Here is a 16,223-nt window from a genome sequence, read left to right as displayed (position 1 = left end):
TGGTCCTGTGTGGGCAGGGATAGAGGATCGATTCAGGCCCGGGTGGCTTTCCGAGGAGGACGGGAGCAGCCCTGGAGTCTTCCCTCCCATCACGGCTGACCCACGAGTGACCTTCCTCCACCGCTCCCTTGAACAGAACCCGGTTTGAACCCAGACACCTCTGGACACCTTCGCTTGGGTGCCCCGGCCCAGCGGGGGGAAACAGGCGGAGGGTTAATCTGTGACTCGTCCCCTGCTTCGCTGTGCCCAGGACACACCCCCACTCTCCTCCAATGGCCCCCCGCTAACATGCCACCCGCCTGCCCACTGCGGGGGACGGTTGGCCGAGTCACTCATCAGCCAGGGGCCAAAACTCTGAGAGAGAGGGAGCAGAGCCTCACAGGTCCCGGGCAAGGCAGGGGAGAAAGGAGGACATGGGGCCAGCGGGCGCCCACAGGCGGGGGAATCAATGTAGGGGGTGGGTAGGGAGTGTGGGCCATGGTCATTCTTGTGGAGCTCGCCGGGCCCTCGGCTGTCTGTTATCCCCGGGTCTCAAAATAATAGAGTAAGAGTTACCATCTGTTGAGAAAGAGCCCATCCCATGCCAAGCGCCCACCTACATCTTCTCTGATCCTCACACCGACCTGGCAAGGCTGGCTGATGCCAATGTCACCATTTCTATCCCGATGGGGAAACCAGATTTCGAAGCCCGAGCGACTGTCTGCTATAACACAGCTCACATAAACCGCAGAGCCAAGGCCCCCCCGAAGCCCATGGGCAGGGGGCCCCAGCTCCACCAGGCCCCACCCAGGACACCCCGGCTCAAGAAGCACAGGAGGTCAGCGGCCGGCTCCTGGGCAGGGCCGAGCAGGAGACGACGCTGGGTTATCGGGGGCATCTCAGGGCCAGCAGTGTCTCTCAGGCAAGGGCACAGGGCCCAGGAGGTAGGGCTGGCAGCTTCCCCAGGCCCCAGGAGGGGAAGCCCAGCTCTCCCTCACTCTCCCCGCTTAGCCGGCTCGAGCAGGCACTGCGGACCCCCAAGCTAACAGCTAGAAGGAGCCAGGGAGGCTGGCATGGACCCGGGGTTCAGAAGTCACCCCCGACACACATCGCTGACCGGACCCCTGACCTGCGCCAGGCCCTGTGCCCCCTCCTTGTGCCACAGACCCAGCCCTCACCAGACCCCTCACACTCTGTGTGGGCCCGCCAGCCTCTGCTCCTTCCTGCCTGTCTCACCACTCGTCCTTTCCCAGCAGGACCCCAGGATCTCCCTCTCCCCTCTCCCCTCTGGCTCCAATTCTCCATCTCCCATTAGCCCTTCTCTCCCTGCTCCGGGTTCCTCCTCCCCCTTCCCAGCTCCTGCCGTCCGTCTCTCAGATGCAGTGAACCCCCATGTGATGTTTACACAGCCCCAGAGGCAGAAACGCTGAAAAATATGAGACCTTTTGGGAGCCACATTCCAGGAAAATGAGAAGCCTGTCACAGCTCAGTGTCACTTTCTCCCCCAGCCTTGCCCCCTCGCTGCTGATGGGGAACAGGGGGTGTGTGTGCATGTGTGTGTGTGCACACGTGCTAGCTGACTGCTTATGACACGCTCCAAGCCTACATATTAACCCCTGAAACTCCTGCGCTCTGTTACCTCAGACAGAACTTTAGGAAGATGGGGAGGGGGCGTGTTACAACTCCCTACAAATTTTTATAAAGCAAAAAGGAACTTGCTTCCCACCCAAGGCTTCCCTCATCTGTGACCTGCACCCAGGGGAAGGAGAAGGCAGGACGCAGAGGCCAGAGGAACCAGCGGCTTCCTGGGCGCCTGCACGCAGTGGAGGTGAGGAAGAGCTCCAGGGCACACACGGGTCCCTCGGGCACTACCAGGAGACCCCATCAGGATCACTGGGGTGTCAGATAACAACGCAGGTCCCCCGGCCCAAGCCCAGACCCACGGAACCAGAACTGAGGGTGGCAGGAATATGCCTAACAGGCTCACCAGGTGCGGCTGAGGCCCAGGGAAAGGTGAGGCAAGGGAACTGCGACCCCCACTCTTCCCCTTAGAAGCGACCAAATGAGCCTCAGAAGCAGGCAGCACAGGCCGAAAGTGGAACAGAGGAAGCCTCCTCATCCGGCTTCGGGGCAGACGCTCAGACCGAGCCGGGCCCCGGATCCACCGCCTGCTGACGGCAGACTCGGGCAAAGCACCCCACCTCAGCTCTCTCGCTGGACACTGCGGCCAATTACATCTGCTCCCGTGTGCTTCTTCCAGGATCCAACGAGACGAGTGTCGAGTGGCCACCACACAGAGGACACTCAATAAACAGTGGCTATAAACTAAGCGATTACAATGAAAAACCCTGTAGAATAAGAGAGAAAGTAGGTTCTTTGAAAAGGCCAACAAAGTTGACAAGGTTTTTAGCTGTACTGACCAAGGAAAGAGAGAGAAGACGCAAATTACTGGAATCAGAAACAAGAGAGGGGACATTACTACCGACCTTACAGAAATGAAAAGAATTATGAAGGAATACTATGAACAACTGTATGCCAAGAAATTCAACAGCTAAGACAAAACGGACAAATTCCTAGAAAGACACAAACTACCAAAACCGACTCAAGAAGAAACAGAGAATGTGAGCAGACCTATAGCAAATAAAGAGACTGAGTGAGCGTTCAAAAAACGACCCACAAAGAAAGGCCCAGGCCCAGAGGGCTTCTCACGTGAATTCCACCACGCATTTAAAGAAGAATCAATATGAACTCTTTACAAATTCTTCCAAAAAGTGGAGGAGGAGCAAACACTTCCTAGCTTACTCTACGAGGCCAGAACTACCCTGATACCAAAACCAGACAAAGATATTACAAGAACAGGAAAACTAAAGACTAGTATCTCTTATGAGTAGAGATGCAAAAACTCTCAACAAAATACTGGAAACCGAATCCAGCAACATATAATAACAGAATTACACAACATGACCAAACGGGATTTCCCAGGGACGCAAAGTTGTTTCAACATCTGAAAATCAATCAGTGTCATACACCACATCAATAGAAGAAAAATACGAAAACAACACGGTCGTCTCAATAGATGCAGAAAAAGATGCGACAAAAGCCAGCACCATTTCCTGATTTTAAAAACACGCAACGAACTAGACACAGAAAGAGATGTCCTCAACCTGACAAACAGCATCTACAAAAAACTCACAGCCAACACCACACTCAATGGTGAAAGACTGCACACTCTCCCCTGAGATCAAGAACGAGATAAGGATTTCTGCTCGTGCCACTTCCAGTCAACGTTGTACCGGAAGTCCCAGCCAGGACAATTAGGGAAAAAAAAGGAAAAAAAGAAAAGGCATCCAGGTTGGAAAGAAAGAAGTAAAACTCTCTATTCACAGATGACATGACCTTGTATATGGAAAATCCTAAGGAATCCATTAAAAAACTATTGGAACTAACAAATGAGTTCATCAAGGTTGCAGGATAAATCATCAATATACAAAAATCAATTGTACTTCTACATCCTGGCAATGGGTAATCTGAAAACAAAATTAAGAAAACGATTCCATTTAAAATAGCATCAAAAAGAACAAAATACTCAGGAATAAATGGAACAAAAAAAGCACAAAACTTATACTCTGAAAACTATGAAACAGTATTGAAAGAAATTAAAGAAGATCTAAATAAATGGAAAGACATCCCATGCTCATGGATCAGAAGATTCCACGCTGCTAAGACGGAAATACTCCCCACATTGATCTAGAGATCCTATTTAATCCTTATTGGGATCCCAGCTGGCTGCTTCGTAGAAATTGATAGGCTGATCTAAAACTCCCGTGGAAACTGAAGGGACCCAGAATAGGCAAAACAATCTTGAAAAAGAACAAAATTGGGAGACTCACACTTCCCGGTTTCAAAACCTACCACAAAGCAACAATATCAAAACAGCATACCTGGTCCTGGTGTACGGATACACATCCTTATTCCACTCTCAGTGGAATACAACTGAGATTCCAGAAATAAACCCTCACATCAGCGATCAGTTGATTTTGGGCAAGGTTGCCAAGATCATCACGGCCAAGTGGGCAAAGAATACCTTTTCAACAAATGGTTCTGGAACAACTGGGGAGGTACACACAAAAGAATGCAGCTGGGCCCTGACCTCATACCTTAGATACAGATTAACTCAAAATGGATGAAAGACCTAATTGTAAAGCCAAAACTATGAAAGTCTTAGAAGAAAACATAGGGTTAAATCTTCGTGACGTCAGATTTGGCGATGGATTCTTAGGTATGACACGAAAAGCACAAAGTAAAAAGAGAACTCACAGAACGGGAAAAATCGATCTCAAACCATATACTTGATAAGGAACTTGCATCCTGAACATATAAAACACTCTTATAACTCAGAAATTTAAAAAACCTAATTTTTAAAATGGGCAAAGAATCTGAATAAACATTTCTCCAAAAAAGATAAGCAAATGGCCAATAAGCACATGGAGGATGCTGGGCATCATCAGTCGTCAGGGAATCAAATCAAAGCCACCGTGAGCTGTCCCCTCACACCCACTAGGACGGCTGTCCTCCAGGATCAGATAAGTATTGATGAGGATGTGGAGAAATCAGAACCTCCATCCACTGCTGGGGAGAATGTCAAATGGGGCAGGTATGTTGTGGGTTCAATTGTGTCCCCCCAGAAAAAGCATGCGGAAGCCCTAAGCTCCAGCACCTCAGAACATGACCGTCTTTGGAAGTAGGGTCTTTAGAGAGGGGACCAAGCTAAAATGAGACCATTAGGGTGGGCCTTACCCCAACAGGTGTCCTTACAAAAATGTGGACACAGACACAGAAGAAAGATGCTATGAAGACACAGCGAAAGTACCAGGTGAAGATAGAGGGTTGGAGTGACACATCCGTAACCCGAGAAACACCGAAGATTGCCAGCAAGCCACGCGAAGGAGGAAGGGGCCACGAAAGAGTCCCCTACAGGTCTCAGAGGAGCGCGGCCTGCCGACACCTTGATTTTGGCCTTCTAGCCGCCAGAACTGCGAGACGACAAATTTCTGCTGTTTCAAGTCAGTTTGTGGCCCTTTGTTACGGGAGACCTAGAAAACTAATATATGCTACTTTGGAAAACAGCCTGGCAGTTCCTCAAAAACTTAAACATAGAGTCACCCCATGGCCCCACAACCCTGCTCCCAGGTTTATAAACCCGAGAGAAGTGAAAACACACGTGCACACAAAAACTTGCACGTGAATATTCAGGACAGCATTAGGCATAATAACCAGAAGGTGGACAAAACCCAAATGGCCATCAGCTGATCCAGGGATAAAGAAAACGCAGTATGCTCATGCAGTGGAGTCACATTTGGCCATAAAAAGGATGTACCTTGCAAACACCACACCAAGTGAAAGAGGTGCTCACGGAGACACACACTCCATTACTCCCGCTATATGAACTCTCCAGAAGAGGGAAATACGGAGAGACAGGAAGAGACCGGTGGCTGCTCCGGGCTGGGGCAGGGGTGGGGCAGGGACAGAGGGATGGAGGAACGAGAGTTAAGGAGTACCCGGCTTCCTTTCCAGACGATGGAAATGTTCTAATGTTGACTGCGGTGATAGTCGCACGACTGAATATACAAAAAAATCACTGTGTCGTACACTTTAAACAGGTGAAGTGTACGGTATATGAATACACCTCCAGAAAGTTCTTATAAACAAAGAGCAAGCGAGGCCCCTGACCTCAGAAGCAGATGACGGATGTGGCACCGCGCTCAGCGCTGACCACGCTGCCAGGACAGAGACGGCTCTTCAGAAGCTGGAGACCAGCCGTTCTCAAATTTGGCTGCAGAGGAGACTGGCCCGGGAGGCCTTCTCTAACTCAGCTTTACCGATGTCATTTACGTACAATAAGCGCATCCCTTTTAAGACCGTAGTTCAACAAGTCTGACAAATGCTTACCTGGATAACCACCACCACAAGCAAGGCAAAAAAGCATTTCTAGGGGCCGGCCTGTGGCCGCATGGTTAAGTTTGCACGCTCCGCTTCGGTGGCCCAGGGTTCACAGGTTCAGATCCTGGGCACGGACCTACTCCACTCATCAGCCATGCTGTGGAGGTGTCCCACATACAAAAATGTGGAGGAAGATTGGCACAGATGTTAGCTCAGGGCTAATCTTCCAGCAAAAAAGGAAAAAGAAAAAAAAGGCATTTCTATCACCCAAAAAAAGTTCCCTCACGCTCTTTTGCAGTCATTCTCCCCCAACCCCCAGTCCAGGAAACTACTAATCTGCTTTCTGTCACGAGAGTTTTGCCTTGTCAAGAATTTCATTAAAATGGGATCATCCAGTACGTGCTCCTCTGGGTCTGGCTTCTTTCACTCAGCACAGGGCTTCTGAGATTCACCCACAGTGTCGTGAGTAACAACAGTCCATTCCTTTTCCTTGCCAAGTAGTATTCCACTGGACCATTCCATCAGTGTGCCCATCCACCTGTGTTGAATATTTGGGTTTGGCTGGTTGGGGTCTATTGTGAATCCAGCTGCTGTGAATATTTCTGTCCTAATTTTTTGCAGACACGTTTCCATTTCTCTTGGGTAAATAAACACGTTGGAGTGGAACTGCTGGGTCGTATGGGAAGTGTACATTTAACTTTATAAGGAACAATCTTCCAGAAGGGTTGGAACATTTGACACTCCCCCCACTGGCTGGCACTTTAAAAAACCCCAATGCCCAGGTCATGCCCAAACCATTTAAATCAGAATCCCTGGGGAGCAGGACCCAGGCGCCTGCGTTTTTACAGCACCCAGGTGATTCTAATGCACCCACAAGGTCGCGAACCCCTGCTGCAGATCTCAGTGCCCGGAGGCAAGCAAGCAAACGACACGGTGCCCTCGTCTGCATCATTTCCTTGCTCCTCCTTGACGATGCAGAGAGAGAAAAGCAAAACATATGCCAGGATCTGGTCTCAACACCAGTGCCCTCAGCAAGCTGTGCTGGCCTCTCAGATTCTGCTCCCTTTTTATGAATTAGGAGAAGGCAAGAGGAGTACAAAATAATAAATATTAGCAAGTTTTTGACCACTTAATTTTGAGCTTGGCATTTTAGTTGGGTTACATTCTCAGTGCTCACAAGAGCCCTACAGTTAGGTCCTACTATAATCCCCAAGTTACAGATGAGGAAACCAGGGCTCAGAGAGGTTAAGTAACTTGCCTGAGGTCACACAGCCAGTTATTGATATAGTCCGGATTTAAACTCAACAGTGTGTCTCCAAGGCCAAAGAGCTTAAACATGCCACTGGGCTCTCGATGGGTCCTGGGGCCGTGAAGCTCCCCCAACCCAGCTATTCCTGGGAGCGGGAGAACACAACCAGCCTCCAACACAACTGTGAAGGAAGCTGCAGGTGTGTTTATGAGAGGGCGGGAGAGGCGGTGTGTAATGTGACTGAAAGGTGGGGGTTAATTATGGGATTTCCTTTCCTTTCAAGCTTAAAGGATGGGATTTAAAGCCCTTTGGGACACGGGAGGAGACCAAGGCAAGGCTGCAGCCTCCTCCCTCCACCTCCTGGTGCTTAGGATGGGGAAGCGCCGGGCCAGGGCGGAGGGCAGCAGAGAGAAAGGAAGCGAGGTGGTGGAAGGACTGCTTGGGGCTGAGGCCGCCTGGTTCTTCCCCTGACCTGGAACGGACAGCGGGCGCAGGCTGCAGGGAGCGCTCTGGTCAACAGCAGCTGCTATTTCAAAACAAGGGGCCAATCAGGAGTGGAAAAGAGGTTTCTCAAAAACGTGTCTGGGGATTAGAGGAAACGGTGTGGGCTGCACAGGAACTCTCCGTATTATTTTTACAGCTTTCCCGTCAATCTAAAAGGACTCTAAAATTAAAAGTCTCCTTTAAAATAATAAATATGTAAATAAATACAGAATTCCACAACCTGAGGTGGTGGGATCATCCAGCAGGGCAGCGAGGAGGAGAGCGAGCCAGAAGACATACCAAGCTGTGTGCACGCACACCCAGCATGCGCTCGAGGAAAAGTGGCAGGCAAATCCCAGGCCATTCACTTTAAATCCTCCACAGGAGAGAAACAATCAGGGACAGATAAGGACCCAGGAGACACAAGGGTGGGGACTAAGAGGCTTAGAATCCACTTCCTTCAAGTGATGCAGGGGAGAGGCGGAAGGCGGGGTTTCCAGGAACCAGCCCCCTCTCTCTGTCTGCTTCTCTCGCTGCCCTCATCCGCTCTTCCCCTCTCACCTGCTCCCAGCCTCTGTCCCAGGGTGTAGACAGCCTCTGCGCCCATGCCCTTAGCCAAGCTGGTTACCCTCCTTGGGCCTCAACTTTGGATCCGTAAGATGGGGCTACCATGCGCCCCGCCCACCTCACAGAACTGAGAAGGTGCGTGAAAATGTTCCGTGTATTACAAAGCTCCCCATAGATACAGATGATGAAACGTTCATAGCAGGTCTGTTTCTAACAGTCCCAAACTGGAAACAACCCAAGTGGCAATCAACAGCGGAATGGATAAATAAATTGTGGTTGATTTATATCCCGGAATACAATGTAGCAATAAAGAAGAACGAACGGCTGACACCCCTGAGAACACAAACGGGCCTCCCAGACATCATGTTGCGAGAAATAAGCCAGACACAAATGTAAACACGCTGTATGATTCAATTTACATGAAGTCAAAAAAAAAAGGCAAAGCTGATCTCTGCTGATACAAGTGAGAAGAGCAAGGACCCCTGGGAAGCCCTGAGCGGGAGGGGAGCGCACCGGCCCTTCCGGGTGCTGGAAATGGTCTAAGTGTCCATCTGGCTCATACGCACGCACGTGCTGATTTATCAACTTGTGTACTGACAGTGAGAAGTCACACCCCAACTGGGAAACGCAAATGATAGAACCCTTACTTGGAGCGTGTCTGTGTCCGGAGGAAGGAGGGCCCTTTGGATGGGAATTTAAAAATGGTTTCGCTGCTCCTCTTTCCAGCTCTCTTCCGCCCCCTCAGCCTGTCCTTGTATAGGAAACCCTTGTTCCTCAACCTTCCTCCATTCCACCCCTTTACTTCTTCATTAGAACCCCTACTATGGGCCGGGCGCTATTCTAGAAGCTGAGGATGCAACATCTCTCTCAACCCTCCCTTGTGCAATAAACGTGTCTTTAACACCTCCTCCGAGCCGGGCACTGAGGCCCCTCCTCCACCAGCACTGAGCTTTCTCTCTCCAGCAGGTCTCAGCAGGAAAGAACTGGGCACAGAATATCTGGGCTCCTTGCTGGTCTTCGGCTATGGTTCCGAGAAAGGAGGAAGGCACCTACTATGTGCCAGTGTGCATTAAACGCCCTACAATCCAGCTCACACAGCTGGAAGGCAGCAGAGACGAGTTCAAACCCAGGTACGTCTGATTCCCAACGCACTCGCTCGGCCTCCCACGTGCCGGCTCAGCCTGGCCCTCTCTCTGGCCTCCGTGGTGGGCAGGCTCCAAGATGGCCCTCATTGACTCTCACCTCCAGCTATTCACATCCTCACACGGGCCCCTCCCACACTCACTGGGGACAAGGTGTGTAATCAACAGGCTATTACACAAATGACTGTGTTTGTCTTCCAAGGCTAAGATACAGAAGACACTGAGGCTCCACCTTGCTCTTTCTGGAGTCACCCACTCTGAGGAAGCCAGCCGCCATGACGTGAGAGAGGTCCATGGAGCAGGGAACCGAGACCCGCCAACAGCCAGCCCTGACCCGCCAGCCACATGAATGGACCACCCTGGAAACGGGTCTTCCAGCCCCAGTCGGGCCTGCAGATGACTGCAGCCCCGGCCAACATCTTGCCTGCCACCCCTGAGACTCCAGGCCAGGGAGCTAAGGCACTCCCAAACTTCTAACCCACAGAAACAGTAGGAGAGGAGAACATTTGTTGCTGAGTGAAGTTATACCTGAGGGGCCTTTGTTACATCATAATGCTATGGATAAATACTACAGCCTCCACAGAGCCAGGGATCCAGGATGCAGCAACAGTCTGGAAGGGAGCATCTTAAGGCAACCAGAACCAGCCCCTTGCTAGAGGGATGGCGACAGTGGGCTGAACTGGCGAGGGCAGGAGAGGGTCAACATCAGCATGGAGTCCCCAGTCTATACGAGAAGAACTGTGAAACAAGAGACCCAGCAAAGCAGAAACCCTGGAGCCCTCTTCCCTGGAAATTTCTCACATACCTCATCCATCTCTGCCAATGGAGCCACGTGCACCCTGCTGATCTGGCCAAAGACCTGGGAGTCATCCTTGAGCCCATTCTGTCTCTCACACCCAACACCCCACCCATCAGCCAGGCCCCGGCCTCAACCCCAGAATGGACCCCAGACCTAGCCCTTTCTCACTGTCTCTCCTGCAAGCACCATGGACTAAGTCCTCAGCCCCTCTCACCTGGGCAACCTCAGCAGCCTCCAGGCCCACTGCCCCCGGCCTGTGCAAGGCCAGAGTGGCCTTCTCCAAGTGAAGATCGAGTCATACCTCTTGTGCTCAGAGCCCTCAGTGCTCACTACTCTCCAGCCACACGGCCTTCCTTCAAGCATGACAGGCTCATCTCACCTCAGGGCCTTTGCACCTGCTCTTCCCCTGACATCATTTGGGTCTCACTTCACACAGCGCTTCCCCTGAGAAGTGTTCCTTGGCCCCCCAGCCTAATCACTCTCCGAGCCACTGCTCTAGCTCGTTTCTTTCCAAATCTGTTTGCCTGTTTATTGTCCATCTCCCCGATGAAATGGCAGTCCCATGAGGGCAAAGGCCTAATCTGTCCTGTTCTCCTAGAGCAGTGTCCGGCACATCGAAAGAGCTCGATAAACATGTGTTTAATGAATCCTGTCTAGAGGCAGGGGGATGGGGAGATGACCTCCAAGCTGATGGGGCCATAAAATCCAGAGAACAGAGCTCTGCTGTGTGCTTGGGGCGCACCGCCCTCCCAGCAGGAGAAGGCAGGCGGGAGCAAGAGCTGTGGTTTTAGGAGAGAGACCTGCCGGCTGGGTGGAGCTCATACCACCGGTGGGTCCCATTTCCTACAGAGGAAAATCCTATAAAAAGTCCCATCTGTCAGTCCGGCCGCTGCCCTGCCAGGCCACGGTCTCCTTGGTGGGCAGAGCAGCCCCAGGCTGGGGTGGGCTGCAGCCTGTGGGCTGCAGCCTGGGGCGTTCGGAGCCCCCAGCACACGTGAGACCTGCCAGGCAGGCCACGCCCCCCAGAAGTCCTCTCTGGGCTCCCTCTGCCTCCACACAGGAGGCTGCTGTACTGCAAGGGGCCGTCTTCTGTCACACTTCTCTGGGGCCCCCATTTGCCTTCTCAGACCCTTCCCTGCCAGTAAGCTCATCCTCTTATCCTCTCTGAATATGTCTGCTGCTGTGAGAGATGGAGGCAAAGGGGAGGGGCCGGGGAAGACCAAGACACACCTCCTGGTGGGCAAGAAGGGACGACCAGAAGGCAGTGCAAAGGCCCGGGGACAGAGATGGTTGGGAATTCCACCATGAGACCTTGAGAGAGTCATTCAACCTGCAGGTGCCAGGGTCTCCTTATTTGTGAAACAACATGATCTTTTGGCTCGTTTCACGCTCTAATGGAATTAAGAGAATAACATCAGATAATGCATGTAAAGTGCTTTCTAAGGCTGAAAGCGCTGGACAAATGTTCATTGTTATTAAGAGAAACAGGTGCAGGAAGCGGGGAGGAAGGAGGTAGACTGGGGAGGAGCAAGGACGCCGGGCGGTTCTGGGGTTTGGGTGGAAAAACTCCACTCTGGGTGGAGAGGGCCAGGAGAGAGATGCAGGGGGAAGCAGAAGCTCACGCCCCACCTGGGAAGAAAAGGCTGAGGGGCCAGAAGAGCAGAAGCTGGAAGGGGCAGACACTGTAGAGATGTGGCCGCCGCAGGCCAGGCCCCCTGCACCTCCGCTGGCGGGAGAGCCCTCACCCTGGAGCTCGCCCATCGGGAGCGCCCAGCAAGGCTGCGCACTCTGCTCCAGCAAGGTCCCTCGGGAGGAAGTGGGGTCCCGGCAGACCTGCTGCTCCCAGAGCATCTCCTCCAGGGGAATACCCAGCCCCTGGAGCCACCAGAAGATGAGAATCCATCCCTATGTTCTAGAGCGCCTACCAGTAGTCAGGCGCTGTGCTGGGCACTTCATACACACCATCCCGCCTCATCCTCCTAACAACCTCTTATTCCTACATCCTCGAGGATGAGACAGAGGCTCAGAGAGGTCACATGACTTCCCCCAAACCACCCAGCCAATAAGAAGCAGAGCATGAGATGCACCAGAAGATACTGGGCCTCAACTGCTCAAAGCTCCTTTTGGAGGCATCCTCCCGCCTCCTTCCGTTCAGGGAACTCCAGCAGAGGGGGGGGGCGGGAGGGGGGCGGCGCGGGGGGGGGGGGGGGGGCGGTGCAAACGGTGCAGAGACCCACTGCCTATGACAGCAAGGCCCAGCATTTCCACCTCCAGAAAGCTGAGCCCATCCAGCAGAACAGTTTCCTTCCCCAATAATCCATCACAATGCATCCTGGTGTCATCGCTCCCCTCCACCCCCATGACCCCCAAGCAGCAGCCACCTGCAGATCCATCACTCCTCTGTCCAGGCCTGAGAGGATGCAGCAAGGGCCCAGCCAGCCTGGCCAACCAGGACTCAGCAGTCCCTCTGGCTTTCGCGCGGTTCTCCTCTCCCACCAAGACCAGCCAGGAAACACTGTGGGGAAACTGAGGACCAAAGAGGGACCTGGCCAATAAAGAGCGGGATGGTCGCTCAGGAGTTTCCAGGCCCAGCACCACCTCGTTTTCCACCTCATTCCCTAGCTGCCCATCCACTCCTTCTGCCCTCGGGGTCCCGCGGCTGTGGCCTCAGGCCGAATTTTTCTAGAAGGGCCCAATCCGCGCGGCCCGCCGGGTAATTGAAATGCATCCCCCTCCCCCTCCATACCCCACCCGCCTTGAGAACCCGGGGAAATACCTTCAAAGGCCCCTCTCTCGGAGCTCGGTCCCGCCAGCCACCTCCGGTAGCCGCCGAGACTGCGCGCCGCGCCCCCCGCTCCCTTCGCTCGCCCACCCCGCCCCCGCCCCCGGCCCTCGCCTTCACCTTGACCTGCGCACGCTGCGGGCCCCGAGGCTTTGCATAAACAAAGAGGAGGAGGGGACGCCCGGGGCACCGCCCCCGCCCGTCCCCGGGACCCCGCACCAGCCCCGTCCCCGAGCCCCCCGGGGCCCTGCGGCCCGCGGCCCCTTACCTTGGCCTGGCATTTCCGATGACAGGAGAAGCTGCAGACTGCGAGAGGGCGAGACACAGAAAGAAAGTTTAGCCGCGAGGTATGAAATGGAAACTCGGCGCAATCTCCTCCCACCCCGCCCGCACCCGCGCTGGGGAGGACGGAGGGAAGGAGGGACGGAGGGAAGGAGGGGAGAGGGGGGAGGGGGGGACGGAGGGGAGGGGGCGGCGGGGACGCCGGGGCCTGGGACCCGCGGGCGGGGAGGCGCCAGCCCCGCTGCCAGAGCCCCCCGGCGGGCGGAGAAGGTGGGAGGAACGGGGAGTGGGACCGACGCCCCCGCCGCAGCCCCCCCAGGGGCAGAGGTGGCCCGGACCCAGGCCCCACGCCAGCCGCGCCTTCTCCCCTTACACACACACCCGGCAGGCAGGCAGCCGCCCGCGAACCACCGTCACACTTACTGCCCCCCAGAGAGACACACAGCCCCGATTCATGGTCCAGGAGAGGACCCGTGCACGCCACATGCACATTTACACGCGCACACCCACACAGACGCTCACCCTAACCGCTCACACTCGTACTTTCAGCCGTACATGCACACATAGCCGTATACACACGTAGAGCCTTACACACACGCACACTCGTGCCCGAGGAGAAACTTCTGACTTGGGGGCACCCATACGTACGCAATTTCATGGAAGACCCTCAGAGCACAGGCTGACACAGATACGTGGACATGGACACACAGATGCTCACACATACTCACAAACTTCATGTGCATGAGTTGAAACACACACACACACACACACAACTTGCTCTGCCCTCCCACTACCAGAAGCTGGAATCAAATTTCCTATGGGGTTCCCTCAGCCTGGAATGTTCCTGCCCTGCCCGCCCCACCCCCAGGGCCTCCACCCAGGGGTTTGGTGGTCCCCCCCATGTCCCACGGATGGGGTGAGGGGTCTCCTGAGCCCAGCTTCTGCTCTGATTTGGCCATGTTGGCCACCCAGGGCCTGCTGAGGTGGGTAGGTTAGGGCACTGGTTAGAGAATGGGGGAGGGGGAGGTAGGGGATTTCATACCAAATCCTCCACAGCCACAGCCCCCCACCACAGCCCACTGCCCGCGCCTCTTGGCTCTCTAGTTCCCCCAACCTGATTCTAGCAGAACGCAGAAGGGGAGACTGAGGCACAGATGGATGCTCAGAGCTGCCAAAAGAGGCCCCAGCCCCCCCCCCCCCCCCCCACTAAGGCTTCTGGCTCAGCCATGGGGTGAGGGAGAAGCTGGGAGCCACGCTGGGTGGAGTCTGGGCTGTGACCTTGGCCACTGGCCCTGCCGGGGACCTTGCTCTCCCAGAACTGAGTCCTGGCCCCAGCACAGGCCTGTGACTCAGCCGGCACTGAGCAAGGCTTTCCCGACCCCACCAGCCACCCAGCCCAGCTCAGGGACATCTCCACCCCTGGCCACCCACGTCAAGTCATGCCCATCCGTCTAGCCCTTCAGCTCCTCTTTCTCCCCACCCCTGCTGCCCCAGGTGGCAGCTCTCCTCCAGAGGGTGTTTCCACTCTGACACCAGCAGCCTCCCCAGCCCCACCCCCCATGCCTTCTTTTCTGGCCGTGGGATGTGGAACTGAGAAAGCCTTGGGACGAGCGGGTGCCCCATGGGGCCATGGCCTCCACACAGAGGGGGACCTTCCCTTCCTCTGCTAATCAAATCCCAGGCCTTCCCAAGTAAGCCCCAGGCCCCGTCCTCTGGGGCCTCGCCCACTGTTCCGTACCTGGACCTCCTTGCAGGTTATCAGCAGAGCGCACCATCACATATTCAACTGAAAAGGCAGCCCCAGGTGTCCACTCCAGGCCTCCCAAGCCCAGTCTAGGCCCTCGGCCTCCAGCATCCTCCTTCATTCTTTTGACAGTTCGCAGAATGCGCCGAGCTCCTTCCTACCTTGGGGCCTTTGCACTTGCTGTTCTGGATGCCTGGAGTGCCCTTCCTCACCCCAGCTCTCCATCATTCACAAGCCAAATCCTTCTACTTCTGGAATCCACTTGAAAGCCACCTCCTCAAAGAGGCTCTCCTTGACCACCCAAATCGCGTAGGCTCCCCCATTATTCTTTCTCAGCAGCACCCGCTGACTTCCTTCTTAGAACGGCTCACAGTCTGAAGGCATCCTGGGTACACTCTGTCCCCCACACTAGACTCACGAGGGCAGGGGGCACGCCTGTCTCATTCACCTGTGTCCCCAGCAGGTAGAACAGTGCTGCTCCAGGCCCACAGCACCAAACACGGTCTCTGTGCAAATTAGAAAAAGTGCCCCCCCAACCCAGGCAGCCCAGCCTGGCGGGCACAGAGCTGAGGACAGCATCTTAGTGGGAATGACAAGAAGGTGCCCTTTCTCCAGGCAGACCCAGCGCTGTGCCTGGGCGCATGGCTGGGGGAGCGAGGCATGGGGCTGATTCCGGCGCCCTCTCGGACAGACGCCCTCGGCAGTGGTGGCCTGCGTGACCCCACAGGGCCGCCCCGCCTGTCGCCCAGCGGGCAGACACTCCACAACGCCCTTGAGTGCCACTCGCTGGGCAGCTACCGTACAATGAGCGCAGTGCCGTGCGTGCTGGAATGCAGCAGCCTGCCCTTGAGAGCTCCCGCCCCCAAGGAAGACCTGCCCTGGCCCCCGGGCCCCAGACAAAAGCTCCGCAAACTGAGCTCAAGAGGCAGGTCTCAGGCAGCGCTGGGGGGTGGCCAGGTCCCTGCCGAGGGATTTTTACACCTTCACAAGCACCTGACCAACCCCAAGGAGGCCCTCTGGCCCCGACCCCCTGCGGAGGCCTCCTTTATAGTCTCAGCCCCCTTTCTCAGAGGCCGGTGCTTCCTACTCTAACCTGCACCCTTCCTGCTGGAATTTGGAACCTGGGCATGCCATGCTGCTGGCTTCTTGCTTCCCAGATCAACAGCCCATTCCAGCGTGTTCCAGGAGGAGAAAGTGTGGCCCCCAGCCTCCAAGGTGGCCCCAGGGTCTCTCGCCTCCTGGTCTGCACACCTCCT

The 16,223-nt window shown here is 54.8% G+C and overlaps 1 protein-coding gene across 23 annotated transcripts in view; it reads right to left on the bottom strand.

Moving 5' to 3' along the window:
• TNS1 (tensin 1) overlaps positions 1-16,223 on the bottom strand; it is a 218,380-nt gene that overhangs the window by 152,305 nt on the left and 49,852 nt on the right. For 17 of the 23 annotated variants that reach the window (XM_046643901.1, XM_046643903.1, XM_046643902.1 and 14 more), the window contains one exon: positions 13,210-13,247. In XM_046643901.1, coding sequence (XP_046499857.1) covers positions 13,210-13,247 — 38 coding nt within the window. Of the gene's footprint in view, positions 1-12,540; positions 12,705-13,209; positions 13,248-14,961; positions 15,014-16,223 lie in introns of those variants that run through there. The other 6 variants (XM_046643919.1, XM_046643924.1, XM_046643923.1 and 3 more) reach the window with 2 other exon arrangements.

Source organism: Equus quagga, chromosome 17, assembly GCF_021613505.1.
Source record: "Equus quagga isolate Etosha38 chromosome 17, UCLA_HA_Equagga_1.0, whole genome shotgun sequence".
NCBI classification, from domain to species: Eukaryota; Metazoa; Chordata; class Mammalia; order Perissodactyla; family Equidae; genus Equus; species Equus quagga.
Note: the sequence above shows the minus strand (reverse complement) of the source record. Positions and strands in the feature narration are given on the sequence as shown.